At 37.9% G+C, this 21,951-nt stretch overlaps 1 protein-coding gene across 1 annotated transcript in view; it reads left to right on the forward strand.

The window, feature by feature from the left end:
• Window positions 1–2,579: 2,579 nt before the first annotated feature.
• The window catches only part of GTPBP10 (GTP-binding protein 10 (putative)), a 49,135-nt gene continuing 29,763 nt past the window's right edge, over window positions 2,580–21,951 (forward strand). Inside the window, 9 exon segments of the mRNA XM_006903645.1 lie at window positions 2,580–2,612; window positions 4,883–5,076; window positions 9,905–9,996; window positions 11,052–11,196; window positions 12,764–12,837; window positions 15,143–15,195; window positions 19,370–19,477; window positions 19,902–19,979; window positions 21,857–21,946. Coding sequence (XP_006903707.1) covers window positions 2,580–2,612; window positions 4,883–5,076; window positions 9,905–9,996; window positions 11,052–11,196; window positions 12,764–12,837; window positions 15,143–15,195; window positions 19,370–19,477; window positions 19,902–19,979; window positions 21,857–21,946 — 867 coding nt within the window.

Here is a 21,951-nt window from a genome sequence, read left to right on the forward strand (position 1 = left end):
ACTTCAGGCACCTTCTGTAGCAGTTCACAGTAACCTGGTAGTTGACAGTGTCTGGGAAAGCGAGGGGCTAGCTAACACTGAATGAACTCCTGGGCAGTCTGCTTTGTTGATTTTAGAGCATTAACTTGGGGGTCCTGCCTCTCTTACAAGCAAGGGACATGTTGGTTAGGGAATCAAGGTCTTTTGCTGGGAAGTGTTAAATATTAAAGGCATGGTGAAAGATGCTGAGCAGTGTCTGAGATCCAGCTATTCTCTGCTCTTTCTGCTGGAGTTCAACAACTCATTGTTCTCCTGTCAGATTTGACTCAGCTGACTCTCCAGATAGTTTCCAGAGGTTATAAATCACACCAGAGGAGACTGCCCATCTTTCTCCTGAGGAGCATCTAGTGAATTCCACCCACCTGCCTTTGAGTTGATAGCACAACTCCTTACCCACTAGGGGACCAGAGCTAATTTCACGATCATTGTCACAACAATGCACATCAAATGAGGTGGATAAACCTAACTCCAAGATGCTAGTTTCACACACAAAAAAGTTTCCTTCCCCACATATGCTGACATTTCCAGTAAGACATTTGTATTAAAAATGTTACTATTTTATTAATAAAAATATTTTTCATTCATTGCCTCTTGGATATTTTTGCTGGAAAGCATTGTTCACTAGGGAACTAATAGTTTTTGCCAGCTCTTTTTTCCCCACATAAATGGATTAAGCTTTACTAGGTTCTTACAAGGATTGTTTTGGGGTTTCTCCCCCTCCACTTTGCTTTACTTAACCATGCTCATGCAAAACCTATCCGTAAACCAAGATATTATTGTGAGACGAGAGCAAGGAAATATTGCATGGATTACAATTAGGAAAGGTGTGCATCAGGATTGTATCCTTTCTCCATACCTATTTTTCTGTATGCTGAGCAAATTATTCAAGAAGCTGGACTCCAGGAAGAAGAAAGTGGCACCAGCATTGGAGGAAGACTAATCAGTCACCTTCATTATGTGGATGATCCAACCTTCACTTCTGAAAGTAAGAAGGGCTTAAAGTACTTGCGGCGATCAAAGACTGCAGCCTTCAATTTGGACTGCATCTCAACGTCAAGAAAACAGAACTCTTTACCACCGGATAGATAGGCAACATCACTATAGCTGTCAATATGTGTCACCGAGTTACCTGCAACCCAAAGCGATCCTGTGGACAACAGCTCTGAAGCCTATCCTGTTCGGAGCCAGTCTCACTGACTCGGTTATAGATGGAGAAAATACTGAGACTGTCAATCACTTAATCTTACTTGGACCCACAATCAGTACATCGGGTCCATACAGTCAGGACGTTAGGAAACATATTGCAATGGAAAGTGTAGTCAGGGACCTCTCCAAATTATTCAAGAGCAATGAAGTTACCTCGAGGACTAGTGTGTACCTGATTCAAGCCATGGTATTTTGTCACTTGCTATGCATCTGACAGCTGGACAATGAATAAAGGTGATGGAAGAATTGACGCCTTTGAATTGTAGTGTTGAAAAAGAACAAATAAATCTTGGAGAAAGTTCAGCCACAGTGTTCCTTTGAGGCAAGGATGATGAAGCTTCCTCTCATACATTTTGGGCATGTTGCTAGGAGAGGCTGTTCCTTGGAGAGGGACATCATGCTTGGAAAGGTGGAGGGACCACAAAGCAGAGGAAGACCCTCAATAGGGTGGACTCACACAGTGATGGCAGCAAAGGGTTTGAGTGTATCAGAGATTGTGAGGTGGCACAGGATAAGAGAGGGTTCAGCACAAGAGCCCACAAGTAAGATTGCATAGTGGAATGTACTTGGGGCCGTGGGAGGGGTGCGGGGGGGATTGTGTACCAGGGAGGGAGTGTTTTACTTTTAAAAGAAAGGAGCGAACTGGGGGGGGGGGGGGGAGAGCTGGGCGGGGAGAGAAGTGCAGCAATGAATGGAAATCCAAAATCTCTGGAAATGGTCATTAAAATTATTAAAAAATGTTCTTTGTTAAAAAAAAAGAGATGTATAGCAAAGTGAACTGGGGAGGGGTGAGAGTAAAGGAGGAAATTATGCAACAAAGAATAAATGAAAATCCAACTTTTCTGTAAGCTTTTGTTAAAATCACAATAAATTAAAAAACTTGGATAGACAAAAACAAAAGAGAGAGGGTTCAGATCTGCTGTTCATAGCGTCGCTAGGAGTCCTATTGGGCTCGATACCATGAACAACACACCCAAGGTTGTTTCAACAAGAGTAAAGAATAAAATCTTATCGCTACCTTAATTAGTATAAAAACTGCTCTAACTGATCTTGGTATCTAGAGACATTCAATTCAAAATGACTCAAACTTGCGCATGCGATTCTTTCTTGCTCTGCTACTTGACAACTTGCCGAACTTTACCCAGTTTGCCGAACTATTCTCCAATTAGTGTGAGTTTGCGCTCCACCGCTGTCTTTCTCCGCATGCGCAAATCCTGATCCGCCGCGGTGGAGGGGGAGGAAAGCGGTAAAAGTGGGCGCCGGGCGATGACGTAAAGGTGCCGCGACTATTCTTTTACGGCTGCCTGCGGAAGGGTCGCTGCTGCAGCGTTGTAATGGTGCGCTGTGGCCGGGTGTTGTTCCGAAAGGTCGGTCCCTGGTGTGTCCCTTGGCTTGCTGCACTCTATCCCTACTTGAAGGATCAGGCTCACTCCTCCTATTTAAGAAAATCGTCCATTCTGAGCTCCTTCCTGCTGGGTTTTATCACCAGTCCCTCCGCCTTCTCTTTAGAAATCTTAGTTGGGAAATGTACTTAGAGGTGTTTGTCGGATTTGAGTTCTTTGAGGGGAGTTCTGAGCAAGTGGGTGAGAAACTTTTGAGTCCAGGCTTTCGGTTTTATGTAGTAGAGGTAGGGCTTTTAAATGATTGGACTTTTCCTTTTGGCCAAAATAGTATAATCTAGTAGTTTGACTATGCCTCACTTTTAAGTTCCACTTAGCGTGTTTTAATCCTAAATTTTTGCGTTAGTGCGTTTTAGAAAAGATCTTTCAAAAGACATTTCTGCAGGAAGCAAAAAATAATGTAGTTGGTTTTCCTTCTTGGATGAAACTTAGATCAACTTGTGTGTGAGAGCAGTTTTAGAATTGTGTTTATTTAAAAAAATCACAGCTGCTTCGATTTAAAAAAAAACCCTAGAAAACTCTTTAACTGTTACAGTTCTTTGAAAACCAGCTGGTTTTATGTTTTGAGAGTTAGTATTCAGGAGCACAGGGAGATTATGTGATATCTGAAAAATCTGTTGTTACTTGCCGTTGAATTAAGACTCATAGGTGACCCTCTAAACGGGATTTCAGAAGTTGTAAATTGCAGGAGAGAAGATTGCCCATATTTCTCCAGCGAAGCCGCGGATGGATTGGAACTGCTTGCATTTGAATTGTCAGCGCAACTCCTCACTCATTAGGCCACCAGAGCTCTCTTCAAATCATATTTTAGACAACCTTCATGCCCCAGAAAATAGACTGTAGTGGCTTGTAAAAAGAAAGTACTTGGACATAGAAGGTAACTAACCCTTCAACAATGAGAGAATTTCTTGCTTTGTTTATGAATACTTAGGCAGATTTTGCATGATATACAGCCACTTCTAATGTTGCTCACAAGGAGAATTCATTCAGTTATAAATTTTGATTTCTGATTCAGTCTGTCAGAATCAAAAGGCACAATTTCTTCATCCTGGGCACCCCTCAAATCATGCCCTACATTTGAATATTCAAATGAATTTTTATTTGAACCTTTGCTACCCTTCAATTTAATAGAGTAATCCACTTCAGTTTAAAATCTGGAGTCCATTGAAGCATCAAGGGAAGTTTATCCAGCAGTATAAAAGATAGAAAAGAGTTGGGAAGGAGTTAGTTGAGTGAAAACTGGAAAAGTAGGTTAAGAGCATTGAGTATGTTAACTGAAAATTTTGGACTTTCATAAACTAATATGTATAGTTTTTAAGTCAGAAAGATTTAGAGATCAGATCAGTCTTCAGGAAAATATACAGCAAGGTGGAGAGTGAATTCAGAAAGGAATGACTAGAGACTAGAAGAGCAATTAGGAGTAAATGTGATAATCAGGGAACTAAGTAGCATTGGAAAGAAGAGTTACGAATTAGGGTGTTGAAAAAGATGGTGTAGTCAAAGATTTAGTTTTGTGACGTTTCAAACAAATAATATGTTACTTGAGGGAACATTGGGAGCCAAATCTTGCATGGAGTAAAACGTGGGTCTGCTGTGCTAATAAAGCTCTATTTTACTTTGGGTAACTTATTTTATTGGAGTGCTAATAAAATTCTATTTTAGTTAACTTTTTTTTTTTTTCACTAATACCTAAGAACATGTTACATCTTTGGGGAAAAGTGTTTCAACTGTAAATGAAATACAGACCCTGTTTTTGTTTGCTGTAAATACTAAAAAACTTTCATCCTGGTAGAGATGTTCAACAGACTGGCTATAGAAAATCTTAGATAATTCAGCCATGGAACAGAAAGAGATTACCAGGAGAAAAAAGTATAGTTTGTGTAAAAGGAGCAAGGTAAGATACTCTGAGGGTACAGGAAACAACACTGACATTTGTAAAAGAGAAGCAGAGGGAATTTAGAGAGCTCTTGTGTAGTGGTAAGGAGCTGTACTGTTAACCGGAAGGCTTATAGTTGGAATCCACTAGCTCCCCTGAGGTTTAAAGATGAACAGTCTCCTCTCATGTGATTTATTGCCGCTAAAAACCCACTTCATGGTCAACTCTGACCCGATTCCAAGAAAATAGTTTTTAAAAACATGAATTTTTTTTTAATGCATGTTTTAGTGGCAAAGGAGGGAAATAAAAAGGAGTTCTAAGGTGGTAAACATAGTTGACATTGAGATGTTTTCTCTTTCAGTATGGAAACTTCATTGATAACCTAAGACTCTTCACCAAAGGAGGAACTGGTGGAATGGGATATCCTCGATTAGGTGGGGAAGGTGGAAAAGGTGGTGATGTCTGGGTTGTAGCAGAAAAACATATGACTTTAAAACAGCTTAAAGACAGATATCCTCAGAAACGATTTGTGGCTGGAGGAGGAGCAAACAGTCGGTAAGTTTATATTGTCATGACTTCAATTTTGTACTTTGAGGTAGTAACTTGGAAAGTTTTGGTTGTACTTCCAAAGCAGATTTATTTTTTTCCCTTTGACATTCCAAGGTATATTTCATGTTCTTTGCCAGCACCATAATTTAAGTATATTCTTTTTTGTGTTGCCTACTCACTGTCAAGCATGCATGTATTAATTACTGTTGTTATGCCTGCATACTATGTTGTAATCCATACATGTGCCACTGGGTTGGAAGCTGATTGATTCTCCAGCACATTTTCAGAGGCTCTAAGTCATATGGAAAGAGATTGCCCATTTTTGTCCCACAGAGTAGCTGGTGGATTCAAACCACATGCCTTTGGTTTGGCAGCTCAGTTCTTTACCTACTGAGGCACTCTTGTATACTTATGAGGCAATTGAAAATGCTTTTGAGTCAGAGATGCCTTAGTCCTGAATACAACACCTTTGCTATTTTAACCCTTTAAAGAAGTCTTTGATAACAAATACCACCAATGTAATATATCATTTTATTTGACTGTAGCTTTCTTGGCTATTGATTCTAGATCCAAGTAATAATATCCTTGACCACCTAGAGGATTTTTTTTCCCATTGAGCATGATGCTGCTGAAGAGTATTTTTTTTTATGTTGAGGTATAATCCATATTGAATACTATAGTGTTTTCATCTGTGAGTAAAAAAGAAAATTCATTATCTCTGGTTCTTTCACCTAGAAAAAACCCAGTATTAATATTTTCCTTATTTTTTGTTTTGAAATATATGCTATTATGTGCTCTTTTCCATAAAATGTTTATCTGTCAGATAATGTTCTAAATGTGAGCATTCAAATTAAGACACACTAGGAAGAAGGATTGGCCATATACTTCTGAAATAGCAGGCCTTCAAAAACTCTATGTACATTAAAACATACTTAGACTAGCAGATACCGCAACTGAAACTGAGCCCTTAGGTATAGAAACACAAAGAAGGAGGAACAGCTGTAAGCAGACACTAGTGATTGGAACATGGACTGTGACAACCATGAATGTAGGAAAATTGGATATTGTTAAGGAAGAAATGGAATGCATAAATATTTACATACTAGGTATTGGTGAGATGAGAGGGACTGGCATGGGGCATTTTGAGTTGGACGATCCTATGATCTTCTATGCTGGAGACGAAAAGGTGAGGGAAAAATGGGGTTGCTTTCATAGTTAAAGTCATTTCTAGATCCGTATTGAAATACAGTTTTCTGAGTAAAGGGATAACATCCATATGCATACAAGTGAATACTACCATCATTCAAATATATGCACCAACAACCAGAGCCAAAGAGGAGGAAATAGAAGATTTTCTACCAACTTTCCCAATCAGAGATTGGTCGAACATGCAGGCAGGATGCATTAATAATAATGGGTGACTGGAATGAAAAGTTGGGAACAGAGAAGAAGTATTAGTAGTTGGAAAACATGGATTGGGGGGACAGAAATGAAGCTGGAGACAGAATGAGAGAATTTTGAACAATCAACGACTTGTTCCAAATACATTTTATAAGAAACATAAATACGAAAAACAAGGGCAGGAGTGCGCGCATGCTAGAGGACCCCAGAGGAGGTGTCAACGCAAGGGGGTGGGGCGGGGGGAGAGGCAGAGCGGCCAAGGCAGGTGGACAGAAAAAAAAGAACCGTAAACACAGACTATACACATGGATTTCACCTGATGGTATGCATAAGAATCAGATCGATTATATCTGTGGAAAGAATTGCTGGAGAAGCTTAATATAAACTGTGAAAACTAGGCCAGGTGCTGATTATGGAACAGACCACCAACTACTCATATGCAGGTTTAAGCTGAAGCTGAGAAAAATTAAATCCACAGGAACCAAAAGTTGATCTTGAGTCTATCCCACCTGAATGTCAAAACCATCTCAGGAACAGGTTTGAGGCCTTGAACACTAATGAGTAAAAGACCAGATTAGCTGTGGGAGGATATCAAGAATATCATCCAGGAAGAATGCAGAAAGTCATTACAAGGTAGAGGAGGAAGAAAAGGCCAAGATGGATTTCAGAAGACACTGAATATTGCACTAAAGCGCCTAGAATCCAATGCAAAGGGAAGAAATCAAGCTATGAAGGAGTTGAACAGAAGATTCCAAAGGGCAGCGTAGAAAGACAAAGTTTTACAATGAAATGTGCAAAGAGCTGGAGTCAGAAAATTAAAGGGGCCAAACTCAGCATTTCTTAAGCTGAAGGAACTGACGAACAAATGCACGTCTCGAGTTTCAATACTTAAGGATGCTTTGAGCAGAATATTAAGTGATCCAGGAAGCATTAAAAGAAGATGAAAAGAGTATACAGAGCCTTTGAACCAAAAGGAATTGATGGGCACGGAAGAATTTAATTAAACAGCATATGAGCAAGAGCCTGTGGGATGAAGGAAGAAATTCAAGCTGCTCTGAAAAAATTGGCAAAAAACAAGGCCCCAGGAATTAATGGTATGCCAGCTGACATATTTTAAAAAACAGAACCTGTCCTGCATGTGCTCACCAAGTTGTACAAAAAAATCTGGCTGACTGAGAGAGATCTATATTTGTTCCCATTCCAAGGAAAGGTGACCAGACAGAGTACAGAATTATCAAACAATATAATTGACATCACACACAAGCAAGATTCTGCTGAAGATCATCAAAAAATGACTGGAACAGCACATCAACAGAGAACTGCCAGATGTACAGTCTGGGTTTAGAAGAGGCGCGGTACTAGGGATAGTATAGCTAATGTCAGATGGATCTTGGCTGAATGCAGAGTACCAGGAGGCATGCCTGTGTTTCATTGACTGTGCAAAGGCATTTGACGGTGTGGATCACAACAAACTATGGGTGACTCTTAAGAACGGGAATCCCAGAACACTTGACTGTGCTTATGCGAAACCTATACTTGGACCAGGAGGCAGTCATCAGAACAGAACAAGAAAACACTGCATGGTTCAAAATTGGGAAGGGTATACGCCAGCGATGTGTCCTGTCTCCATACCTTTTTAATCTATATGTGGAATAGATTATCCGGGAGGCTGGGCTCTATGAGAAGTGTGACATCAGGTTTGGAGGTAGACTCATCAATAATCTGCATTATCCAGATGACACACCCGTGCTTGCTGAGACTGAGGAGGACCTTAAGTGCTTGCGAAGGTCAAGTACTGCAGCCTTAAATATGTATTGAAGCTCAACATCAAGAAAACAAAGATTCTCACCACTTCGCTGATTGTCATCATCATGATAGATGGTGAAGAGATTGAGATTGTTAACAGCTTTAGTCATCTTGGCTCCAGAATCAACACTCTTGGTAAACAGCCAGGAAATAAAAAGAATTGCATTGGGAAAGTCTGCTGTCAGAGCCCTCTCCAAAGTATTGAAGAGCAACACCTGATACAGGCCATATCTTTGCAATTACTTGCTATGCATCAGAAAGCTGAACAATGACTAGTGCTGATAGAAGGAGAATTGATGCCTTTGAGCTGTGGGGCTGGACAACAGTGTTGAATATATCATGGTCTGCTAGAAGAACAAACAAATTCATCCTAGAGGGGGTAAGACCAGGCTGCTTCTTGGAGGCAAAGTTTCTGAAGCTTCATCTGACATACTTTGGACATGTTGCAAGGAGAGACCAGTCCTTGGAGGAACATCATGCTTGGGAGGTTGGACGGACAGCACAAGAGAAGATGACCCTTGATGAGATGGATTGATTCAGTGACTGTGGTGAGGGGGGTAAGTGTGTTGGAGACAATGGGAGATTGGCACAGGATAGAGCATGGTTTAGGGCTATTGTACACAGGGTCACTATGAGTTGCAGGCAACTTGATGGCATATAACAACAACATGTCTAAGTGTGTAAGAATTTGGAGTGCAAAATAGATAGCTGGATAGATTGTAAACTTTTTTTTTTTTGACAGCCTCTTTTTTACATAACATTATTCCGCAATACAGAAAATTGTTTATGTTGACTGATACATGGGAAATAACATTTATCTTCTAATTCAGCTACTTAGGTTTTTTGCATTTTGCTGTTAGAGCTACCATAAGGTGACTAAAGTATACATCTTTGTGTATATACTCTTTTACTTGGTTGCTCAGTAATTGTCTTTTAGATAAATACATTCAAATGGAATTTTTAAAATAAGCACACTATTGTAGTTGTCTTCCTAGAAGCTTGTATCAGTTTATTCTCTCATGCATAATTTAAAAGTAACAAGTTGAGCCTCTCATAATTAACTGTCATTAGAGGATAGGTTTTAGAAAAGATTTATTGTTCAGTGGACTTCTAAATTTTTATCCCGGTCACTTATAATGGCCATGATCCCTTCATTTCAGGTAGAAAATATTTTAGCTCATTTTGCATTAAAGTGATTTGGTATGTAGCTTGGTAGCTTTTAAATTATTGTTTAATACCATTTTCATGGAATCTTCTCTTACAGCCATCGAGTCATGTTTGACTCCTTTGGTTTCTCAGGCTGTAGATTGCAGAAACGGGCTGCTTTCGCCCACAGAGCCACTAGTGGATTTGTACTGCCTGAGAGACAAAGCCTGTGAGTTAGCAGTGCTGCTCTCTAAGGACTGTGCCACTAGACCTCCTTTTTATGGAGTACAGTGACCTGAAATGTAAATAATAATTGAGGATAATTTTAGATTCTTAAGTTTCACCATTTAATAATCTTTCTAAAAATTCACTGTCCCCTAAGTATTAAAGCCAAAAGATGGCAGTTGATTGGTAGTCTTTATATAAACCATTATGTTTGCTTGAAATGAACTTTTTAACATAGGGCTATTTCTTTTTATAGAGTAAATGCACTAAAAGGTTCCAGAGGGAAAGACTGTGAAATTCCTGCACCTGTGGGCATTTCAATAACTGATGAAAATGGTAAAATTATAGGTGAGTAAACTCTAATTTCTAAGATTGTTCACATTGTCTAAAATTGTTTGGGGAGGAATAGCTTTTCTTGCGTTTCAAAAGAATTTTTAACATCTAATGAGGAGGACCTGAAGCACCTGCTGCAGAGGGTCAAGGACTGCAGCCTCCAATATGGATTGAGGCTCAGTGTCAAGAAGACAAAGATTCTCACCACTGGACCAATTGGCAGCATCAGGATGGATGGTGAAGAGATTGAGATTGTTCACAGCTTTAGTTTGCTTGGCTCCACAGTCAACACTCTTGGCTCCAGTAGCCAGGAAATTAAAAGGCACATTGCCATGGGAAAGTCTGCTGTTAAGGACCTCTCCAAAGTACTGAAGAGCAGTGGTATCTCTCTGGAGACTAAGGTGCGTCTGATACAGGTCATTGTCTTTGCAATCACTTGTTATGCATCAGAAAGTTGGACATTGACCAAGGAGGATAGAAGGAGAATTGATGTCTTTGAGCTGTGGTGCTGGAGAAGAGTATTGAAAGTACCGTGGACTGCTAGGAAAACAAACAGATTCGTCCTGGAAAGGGTTAAACCGGGTGGCTCCTTGGAGGCAAGGATTCTGAGGCTCCGTCTAACATACTTTGGACATGTTGTGAGGAGAGACTGGTCCTTGGAGAAGGACATCATGCTTGAGAGGGTGGAGGGACAGCACAGTAGGGGAAGGGCCTCTAGGAGGTGGATTGATTCAGTGACTGGGTTAATCGGGATGGGAGTGTCAGAGACAGTGCGACTGGCACAGGACAGAGCGGAGTTTAAGGCTGTTGTACATAGGGTCACTATGAGTCGCAAACGACTCGACGGCACAACTGCTAATTTTTAAGAGTTTCTCCCCCAAAATTGACTGCTAGGTTTAAGATTAGCTTAATGATATGAGGGTATTTGCTTAGTTTTGATAGGAATTTAATCTTGTTGGTCAACAGCACTTCGGACTATATTATAATTTCTTTATATATGTTTCTGGAAGAAAAAAATGGTAATAAGCTTCCTTTTTTGTAATCTTAATTCTTTTCTTTCTCTTTTAAAGGAGAACTCAATAAAGAAAAAGATAGAATTTTGGTAGCTGAAGGAGGTCTTGGTGGCAAACTACTTACAAATTTCTTACCGTTGAAAGGGCAAAAACGAGTAATTCATCTTGATCTAAAACTTATAGCTGATATAGGCTTAGTGGGGTAAGTATTCATATGTGTATTTTACTTCCAGGCAGATATTAAATGAATATGTAATAAGTGTAAAATGGTAACTTGGGGTTATAAATATTTGTAGTTTGCAGAATTTATTCATTGCATACATCATGAACTTAACTTTGAGAATCAACTGCTAAATACACTTCTTTTCGTTAGGCAAACATAGTTCTATTCATTTGTATGGCAGAGATTGTAAGGTTGATGCAGCATAAGGGCAAGGTTTCAGTCTGTTGTTCATGGGATCTCTGAGTGGTACTTGACTTGATGGCACCAGACAACAGTAGCATTCTTGTAAAAGGAAGATAATAGCAGTTGGAAGTAGCTCAGGGGAATGTTTGAATGAAAAATTAAAAAATTTCAAATGCATTATGATAAGAATATTTAACAGTGCTACCAGATACTAAGGAAAGAATTAGAAATCCAAACAATGTTTTTAAAAGTGTGTAGAAGTAAACACAGACAAGATTTTTAAAAATGGTTGAGATATTTTTAGAAGTCTTTATAGGATTATGGAGGCATCAGATGAAACTTTTAATCAGGTGATTAAAGAATGATACATTCTCAGACATCAAATATATACATTTGAACACTAAATTGAATCTTGCTGTGATTATTATCTTCTCCTTTGCTTACATCTGTTTCTTTTTACCGGGCACACCTTCTAATGCTTTTTCTGCGAGCCTCCATTCTTGTAACAAAACTGTAGAGTTGGAATACTGGCACCAATCCAGAAGGGGATTGATTGAAAGTAAATAAAGGAAAGAAACCTTTGGACTTGACAGTTAGACTAACAATTGTTTTGCTGTTGTTGTTGAGCTGGCTGTGATATATAGCCACCTTGTATAACAGAAAGAGATATTGGCTGGCCCTGCAGCATTCTCAGTAATCCTTGGTATGTTTGAATCTTAGTGGGATTTTGTAGTTTTGTGTCAGTTCATCTTATGGATGTGAGAAAGTATGTCTTCATTATTGAAACATACTAAATTCCCTTCATGAGTATGCCTTTACCATTTTAAAAGATTTGTTTGTCAGATATTTCAAGGTAATATTTAATCCTAGGATTCATCAAGGAGTCTCCTTATATTGTTACAAATTCACAAGTCAGCCAATAACATGTTACTAATCTCACTTATTTGAGTTGGAACCAGCTCATAGCTGACCATCTAGGGGTTTCTGAGGTTATAAATCACATGAGGGGAGATTGCTCATCTTTTGTCCTGGGGATAGCTAGTGAATTAAAACCACCAGAGTGAGGGGAGCTCTGGTGGCCTAGTGGTAAGGAGCTGCAACTACAATCCCAGAGGCGCATGGTTCGAATCCACCAGATGCTCTGCCGGGGAAGGAGGGACAATCTCCTCCTGCACCAGTCAGATCTGATTTGACGGTACACTCACACAAAAATAATAAAATTAAAAACAACAACAAAAAAAAACCAACAAAACCACCAGAGTGATCATGGCCTTGGGTTAACAGCACAGTTCTCTACAGACTATTCCACCACAGCTCCATATGATATTGATGATTTATTGCAATGTATAATTTCTCATTTTAGATTCCCAAATGCTGGAAAATCATCATTACTAAGTCGGATTTCTCACGCAAAACCTGTGATTGCAGATTATGCATGTAAGTGTAATTTGATTGTATTTTATTAGGTGGAAAGAAACTTTTAAAGACTAGGAATTTTAGTAATTTTTTTGAGCCTAAATAAAATGACAGTTCTTAAAGGATAGTCATTGAAAACTCTTTACTGATAAAAGACCATTTATTTTACATTAATCTTTTGTACCCTTAAAAAAGTTCTTTGTGCTATTAGCTTGTGACATCTAATTTATTTCTTTGCTTTATTACCATTTGTTTGGTTGGTATCAAGGATGTTCTGGTGGCCTAGGGTAAGGAGTAGCACTGACGACTCCAAGGCAGGGGCTTTGACTCCACCAGTGATTCCTCAGGAGAAAAGTGAGCAGTGTTCTCTTGTGTCATTTACAGCCTCTGAAAACCAGCTAGAGGGTCAGCTATGAACAAGACCCTACTAGATAGCATTGAGGTTTTCTGACCCTGTGTCAAGCATTGTGATAAATAATAGAATGAATAAATGAATTCTAATTCATTTAATCAGTTCTTATTTCTGTTGACCGTATTTGACTCCAGGGTTTTAAGATTGGTCAACAAAACAGATTATGTTCTGGCTTTTGATGAATTTACAGACTGGTAATAATAGGGAAATACACATAAATCACTAAAGAATGTAAGAAAGTTCTGTCAAAGAGTATAGGTGGCTGCTGTAGATTCCTTACTAAGATATGGAGAACAGAGGCAATCCCTGTGTTATGAACACCTGATTTATTAACAGTGGCTACTTTCCTTTTAATGTAGTCTTCCAAATTAGTTCTGTCACGGTTTGTGAAACAACATGGAAAATGATCCTAAGTTTTACCATTAGGATGATTTTTAATAGTACCTGGAATGGGAAAATTTAGGAATAAGAGATCCTTAAGAAGCGTATTCCCTTTCAGGAACCTGATGTGTAAGATTTGATTATTGGCAAGTCTGGAGAAGCCACACACATTCAGAGCATCATGGTCAGCCACCATCTTTGATTAAGACTCCATTGTCTTTGAAGCCCGACTTTAATTCTCTGTAAATTTGCCCTCACTTTGAACCAATCCCTACTCACAACACATTTTTTGTCATAGGCAACTTCACTTGCTTCACATGCAGCTTTTAAATAAGTGAAAAAACTCTAGCATTAAAGTTAAATAAGAAAGATATACGTCTCTTTTGACTAATGTATATTTTAAAAGCATAGATAGGAACAATCTCACTTGTAACCAGGGAAAGACTAGTAATTTTTGAGCCTAAATAAAGTGACAACTCTTATGGGATAGAACTTTGTAGATAGAATTTATTTCACATTAATCTTTGTACCCTTAAAATATTATGTTAATTAGCAGTAAAGAGTGGAGGTGAAAGGTCTTACAGCTAGAATAAAAGATAAATGTACAAAGGGGAGAAAAAAAGTATTTAATATGAGTAAAGGAGTCAAGAAGAGGGCTGGAGATTTAATTAAAGAATGTTACAGGCATAGATGCTTTATTTCATCATTATGCCTTAAAAAGAGTTGAGGTCTGTTAAGCAGGAGAGAATTGATTAGATCTACTTTTTCAGAAAGATTTGTCTGCCTATAATGTAAAAAAATTCATTGGAATGAAACATAAGTATTAACTGGGGAGACCAGTTATAATTAAATGAAATAATAGTGCAAGCCTAGACTAAGAAAAGTGAATGAACATGATAGGATCTCTATGAAAAAAAGGAAACAAAAAGATGTAGAAAGGTATTAACCTGGAAAATAAAAAATAAAATTAGAGGGAAGTGGAGTAGATTTTTTTTTTATTTTCATGGTCAGGATATATTGATATAATGATAACTTGAGAAGGGGAAAAAAGACAAAAAAAGTTAAGAGGAAAAGACTTTAAATATTGGTGTGGCTTGAAATGGCTGAATGACAAAACGAATCTCACCCACAAACATAAATTTAGATTCTGAATCTTCTCCACTTTTAGAATTGTTTTACAAATTGATTTCTAACTCATTTTCCCTCACATACCCTTACTCTACTCCTTAGGATCCAGTAAAGGATCTTGGATGTTCACTAACTAGATGAGATTTATGCTGTTCAGGTTATTAAAATCTTTATTTTCCCTTTTCCCAAATATAAAGAGCAAGAATAATGGTATTTCCATTGTAGCAGATTTATGGAATTTTTGTAAGAATTATATGAGTGATAACTGTTAAAGTAATCCCTAAAATTCCTACTGTGAACATCTGAATTAAAGTGCTCACAAAAGAAGAAGCATTATTTATTCTGTACATAGAATTTTCAAAGTGCTAGCTTTATTCTAGCCTTAATTTATTATTGTTGTTTTAGTTACAACATTGAAGCCTGAACTTGGAAAGGTAATGTACAGTGATTTTAAACAGGTGAGTATTTTAAAGTAAAGCTCTTCATTAGAAGTGGAAGTACTTTCTCTGTGTTCTTAGTTTTCATCAAATTGATTTGAATGAATGGTGACCCCTTGTGTGCAGAATAGAACTTCTATATAGGATTTTCAAGACTGTGACCTTTCAGAAGCAGATTGCTGAGGTAAAGTGCTTCTGTTGTTTTACCATTGTCATAACCAACCCATAGCAGACCCTCCAGCAGATTTCCCAATGCAGTAAATTGCATGGGTTGAGACTGCCCACCAAACCACTTGACTTTGGGATTGCAGTGCAGCTTCTTGCCAATCGAGGTCCCTCCATGACTCTGGGTGGGTTTGAATCACCGGCTTTCCACCCTTGCCTTTAGTGACATGGGCTTTATAAAACTTGCCTCTTTCTCTAGTTTGTGTGGAGCTAGGAGTAGCATAATTTTGCATTATGATAAAGAATTCTGAAGTAAATTCTTCTGAGTGTACTGCAGTAAGATATTGTATAAGAATTTAACTTCATGTGTCTCATACTTTGGACATGTTATCAGCAGAGACTACTCTCTGAAAAAAGACAACATGCTGGGAAAGATACAGGGGCAGTGAAAGAGAGGAAGACCTTCAGTGAGGTGGATTGACAGAACTAACTGTCATCATGGTCTTCAGCATGTGGGGGTCACACAGATGGCGCTGGATAGGGAAAGGTTCCAAGCTGTTGTTCATAGGTTTGCTCTAAATCATAGTCAACTTGACAGCACCTAACAGCCACAACCTACCCTGTGCCATCAAGTTGATTCCAACTTCTTTTAACTTTGTAATATTGAGAACTGCCCACAGGGTTTCCAAGGCTGTCAATCCTGCTGCAGAATGGCTGGTGGGTTCAAACCACCAACATTTTTGTTAGTAACTGAATGCTATACCCACTCCACCTCAAGGGTTCCTAATTACAGTGGCTAGCCATTAACTGATCTTTTTTTTTTAAAAAAAAACATTCCTATCCCTAATACCAGGGAGCTCCAGCTGTGTATTCTGTAGAGAGTTGTACTGAAAACCCAAAGGTAGTGGCTGTCAGGTGGATCAAATCTAGAGCAACTCCTCAGAAGAATGATGGACAATCTCCTTCCATGCAGAGGGTCAGCTGTGAGTTGGTTCTGAAAATGTAATTAGTATACTCTTTGAGAGTAATCTGACAGCATTAAAGAATAAGTATGCTCCCTTACCATCAGACCAGAAGAGGTAAATGGTGCCTGGCTTTCATTACTGAACATTTTGATTAAAGAGAATCATAATTAAAAGGGAGAAAATGTAGAAAAACTTACTCAAATTCTTGTGAATCCAGACTGGATAAACATGCAAACTGTTGCCCAAAGATAATCTAAAGCTTAAGCCAAAATTATCCACTGAAATAATTTCAATGTGACATAGTAGTGTATGTCTGCCTTCAGCATTATTCCCTTAAATTTAATCTGTGGGATCAGTCTGACAATAGCAACTCAAAAGATAGGAAATTTAGAAGCAGTGAGTTTATGTTAAAGGAGAAACAGCTCAGAAAGAGGATGAGCAACAACATAATGTCACGGAGCTGTAGAAACTTAAATTAGTATGTGTTTTGTTTATTATACATACTCTCAACAACATTGGGCTCAAGTGTTAGAGCTTGTGAGATGGCACAGGATAGGACAGGGCTCAGATCTTTTATTCATAGGATCACTATGAGTTGTACTTGATGGCACTTGATAACAGCAACTCTCAGCAATAGAGAACACTAAGTGGAAGAAAAAAAGAGTAAGTTCATTTTCTAATGGGAATATAATCTCATGAAATAATAAGGAATATAGACTTAATTTATTATAATAATAGAAAATGAGAAAACCTCATATTATAGAATATTACAAAGTAAGTTAATTTCTTGGGAAAGTCTGCTGTCAGGGAATTTTGCAAAGCCCTGAAAAGCAATGGCATCAGTTTAAAGACTAAGGTTAACCTAATTCAAGCCACACTTGTTCTAATAACCTACTATGCATCTGAGAATTAGACAATGAGTAAGGATAACAGAAAAAATTTTGGGAAGCAGACATGAGGTCATCTGAGCTCAAACATGGTGAAATACAGGATAATATAAAGGAAAATATTAGAACAAAAGAGAACAACATGTATATTTCATTTTTGAAAAGGTTAGTAGAGACCCTGGAAAAGATTTCAAGACATGAGACTTCTGTTAATACACAATTCATTATGTTGTAACCATGAGTTTGTAAAGACTCATGATCTGGGGGGAGCCATAGTTCTCATCCTTACTGCACATCAGAATAGCCTGACAACTTTCTTAAATATCAGTAATTGTTATAGAAAAGACTCATTTTAAATGATACAGAATAATTTAAAAGAAATAATAGATTTATATCTTTTTTTAATCATAATGGAATTTTTTTTTTAATCTCAACAATTATAAATAATGGCTGGGCTCCAGCTGGAACTAAATTACTTGGCTCTAGATGTAAGCATCTGTACTTTTAAAGATTCTTAGATGATTGTGATGATTTGAAAAGCACAAGGGTAGGATGATAGGAAATCGTTTATTTCAGAAAAGAGTAGGTAGGATAATATTCTATTATTTTACTTTATAAGAATGGCAATCATGAAATAAGAATTGACTATGCAAAGACTTTTGACTGTGTGGATTACAACAAGCTATGGCTGACTCTGAGAAGAATGGGAATCACAGAACATTTGATTGTGCTAATGTGAAACCTATACTTGGACCAAGAGGCAGTCATCAGAACAGAGCAAGGAGACACTATATCGTTCAAAATCAAGAATGGGGTCTGTCAGGGATGTATTTTGTCTCCATACCTTTTCAATCTGTATGCAGAACAGATCATCCGAGACACTGGGCTGTACGAGGAGGAATGTGGCATCAGGATTGATGAAAGAATCATCAACAACCTGCTTGCTGAAACTGAGGAAGACCTTGAAGTGTTTGCTGCAGAAAGTCAAGGACTGTAGCCTTCAATATGGATTGAAGCTTAACATCAAGAAAAGATTCTCACCACTGGGTCAATTGGCAGCATCAGTATGGATGGTGAAGAGATTGAGATAGTTAAGAGTTTTCGTTTACTTGGTTCCACAGTCAACACTCTTGGTAACAGCAGCCAGGAAATCAAGAGACGAATTGCATTGGGAAAGTCAGCTGTGAGGGACCACTCAAGAGTACTGGAGAGCAATGACATCAGGCTGGAGACTAAGGTGCACCTGATCCAGACTGTAGTCTTTGCAATTATGTGCTATGCATCAGAGAGTTGGACAGTGATTAGGGATTATAGAAAGAGAATTGATGCTTTTGAGCTGTGGTGTTGGAAAAGAGTGTTGAATATATCATGGAGTGCTAGGAAAACAAACAGGTTTGTCCTGGAGAAGGTGAAGCCGGAATGCTCCTTGGAGTCAAGGATTCTGAAGCTTTGTCCGACATACTTTGGGCATGTTGCAAGAAAGGACTGATCCTTGGAGAGGGACATCATGTTTGAGAGAGTGGAGGGACGGCGCAGGAGAGGAAGACCCTCAGGATGGATCGATTCTGTGATTAGAGTGGTGGGAATGAGTGTGTTTGAGATGGTGAGGTTGGCACAGAATAGAACGGCGATTAGGGCTGTTGTACATAGGGTCGCTCTGAGTCTCAAGCGACTCGATAGCAACAAGAAGTGCTAAGCAAACAATTATAAATAGAACTTAAAATATACAGCTGCAGAGTTTTACTTTGTAAATGGCTATTAATATGAAATCTTTATAAACTTTGAAGAATTTCATGGAGTTGTACAATTTGATGGGTAGGGGGTTGGTGAGGGAAATTGGAAGAATCTGTTCCAGAAAACATTAGAAAAATATTAGAATTTTGTAAATAAATTAGTCTAAAAAATAATTTCTTGATTGATTAATGTTCAGTTAATCTCTACAGTCCATAGATTGTTAGATCATTAAGTAAAAATAGAACTCTTAATTCCTGAAACAACGAGTTTTGTTTCTTAATACATCTATTTTACCCTAAATGAACCTGGGCTTTTTTCAGATATAAAGTGGCAGTCATAGATAGGAATTGTTTATGTTTGAAATAACACCAAACACTTGGATGTATTTGTACTTGCGATTTTTTAGATTTTTCCTTTATATTAAAACATGTGACTTTGTATTAGATATCAGTGGCTGATCTTCCGGGCTTAATAGAAGGAGCACATATGAACAAAGGAATGGGCCACAAATTCCTGAAGCATATAGAAAGAACTAAACAGCTACTTTTTGTTGTAAGTTGTATACATTCTCTTTTAATGTACCAATGAATGTAAAGTCAATTTTTTTCTTAGAAAATTTTATAGTGATAAACATTAAAGATGGTAGCATGTATTATGCTGATAACTCAGTTTAGATGGGGTCACATAAAGTAATTTTTATTATAATATGGGATGGCATGTCATTGTTGAAATTTACCTCATCAAATACAACCTTGACAGTGTTTGCCATGATTTGTTACATTTTTAATATAGTTCATACTATTTCCTACTTCCTTGATGGTACTAAACTTACGGTTATCTGTATGAATACAGATTGTTTATTCTTTACTAACTGTCATCAGAATAATCATATTGTCTTGAAAACTCAACTTTTAAATTTGAAACACAGAAATGTATAGTTCTTATGCTGAAAGATCTTCCTCTCTGTTTTTCTTAGGTTGATATTTTTGGATTTCAACTTTCTTCCAAAACTCAACACAGAACTGCCTTGGAAACCATAATACTGCTTACAAAAGTAGGTTTTCTGTTTCTGTTTCTGGTCTAATACATCTCTGTATAGAGGTATATAAAATGTTGGTGTTGTTATGTGCCTTCTAATATAGCAGTATTTAGAGATAAAGGAAATGTTGCTGCTGTTACGTGCAACTCATAGCGTCCCTATGTACAATAGCTCTGCATCTGAAAATTGACCAGAAATGCAATCAAGATTAATTATATATTTATTAAAGTATTTTGAGGGACTGGAATATCAAAATTGGAAATAAAGAAGAGAGACCAGTAGTCAGGAATTAAGGCCTTAGTGACAGAAATGAGGCTGTAGAGCAAATAATCTAATTTTGTACAAGCCATGATTTATTCATTGCAAACATCTTCTTTAAAAAACACAATGACTATAGACCTAGACATCACCTGATTGACTACCCAGGGTCAGATTGACCACATCTGTGTAAAGAATTATTGGAGAAGCTTGGGATCAATGGTCAAAACCAGGTCAGGTGTTGCCTGTGAAATAGACCATCAATTACTCATGTGCACGTTCAAATGGAAGCTGAGGAAAATGGAAACAAGCCCATAAGAGCTAAAATATGACCTTGAATCTAGCCCACCTGAATTTAAAAATAATCTCAAGAATAACTTTGAGGTGTCTTTGAAGGGTAGACGGTAAGCATAAGAGAGGAAGACCCAAAAGGACTGACACAGTGACTGCGGTAGTAGTGTCAGTTATGTTGGCGATGGTAAAGTTGGCTAAGATTAGGACAAGGTTCGTAGTGTCACTATGAGTCGTCAGCTCGACGGCCCATAACAACATTTACTAAGTGATTTCTGTATACAAAGCCCTTAAATGAAATATCTCTTAACTGTCACAAAACTCTTGTGGTAGGTGCCCACTAGCCTCCATCCCCAGTGTCGTGCTTAGTAAAGTTAATGGCTCAAATTCAGAAAACTAGTTGGATTATAGGATTTATATTCTTAAGCATTTGTGTTAGTTATCTAGTGTTGCTTTACCACAAAGATGAAAAAGAGGTATTTATTTTTACATACATCCATATGTGTATAACCACAGGAATTTATTTTCTCACAATTTAGGAAGCCAGCAGTCCTTCCTGGTGCTGGCTCTAGGCGAAGGTGTTTCTCTGTTAACTCTGGAGAAAAGTCTTTGTCTCTTCTGAGCTGCTTCTCAGCTGTGTGGCATGACATCTCTCTGCCCGTCTCTGCTTGCTACCTTGCTTGTTTCATTTCCTTTATATCTCAAAAGAGATGAATGTAAGGCAAATCCTGTACTTAGCCTCACCAACATAGCAGTGACAAAGTTAGATTATAACTACAGCATAGAAGTTAGGATTTACAACACACATTCTGCAGGCACACATTTCAATCCATAGCAATAGTATTTGTTTTTATACCTTTCTTAAGAAAAAAAAAAAGTTTGAGATCAAGCTGATACATCAGATATATTAAGAAAAACAATAAAGTGAACCGTCAATAATGAATCTATAGTGAATATAGTGAGTTTAGAGTAACATTACATTCTATTGAACAATGTTTCTCACCTGGAGGCAATTTAATTACCTGCTCCCCTCCCCAAAATATCCCTATAAATTTTATCTGTGCATTATACAAGTCCAGGTGGCTGTATATTGTAGGCACAAAGCGCAGATTTCTGTAGGAAGTCGTGTCGTATTCATGCCACACTTGATCTAATGATCTAAACAGTAAGCATTTTAAAAAAATTTCATTTGTTAATCAGTTTTATGATTCTTGGGACTTACTGCATTTCAGAGATGTGAATTAGGGTATAGTTTCTTTGGGCTTATGAAATAAAGATATTAACAAATAGGTAATTTAAGCAGACAATTTTATAAAATTGTTTTGACATTTTTTGCTTTCAAGGAGCTGGAGTTGTATGATGAAGAACTTCAAACAAAACCTGCACTTTTGGCAGTTAATAAAATGGATTTGCCAGATGCCCAAGATAAATTCCATGA

This window comes from Elephantulus edwardii, unplaced genomic scaffold, assembly GCF_000299155.1.
Source record: "Elephantulus edwardii isolate Elephantulus edwardi_28Jun2011 unplaced genomic scaffold, EleEdw1.0 scaffold00098, whole genome shotgun sequence".
Classification (NCBI taxonomy): domain Eukaryota; kingdom Metazoa; phylum Chordata; class Mammalia; order Macroscelidea; family Macroscelididae; genus Elephantulus; species Elephantulus edwardii.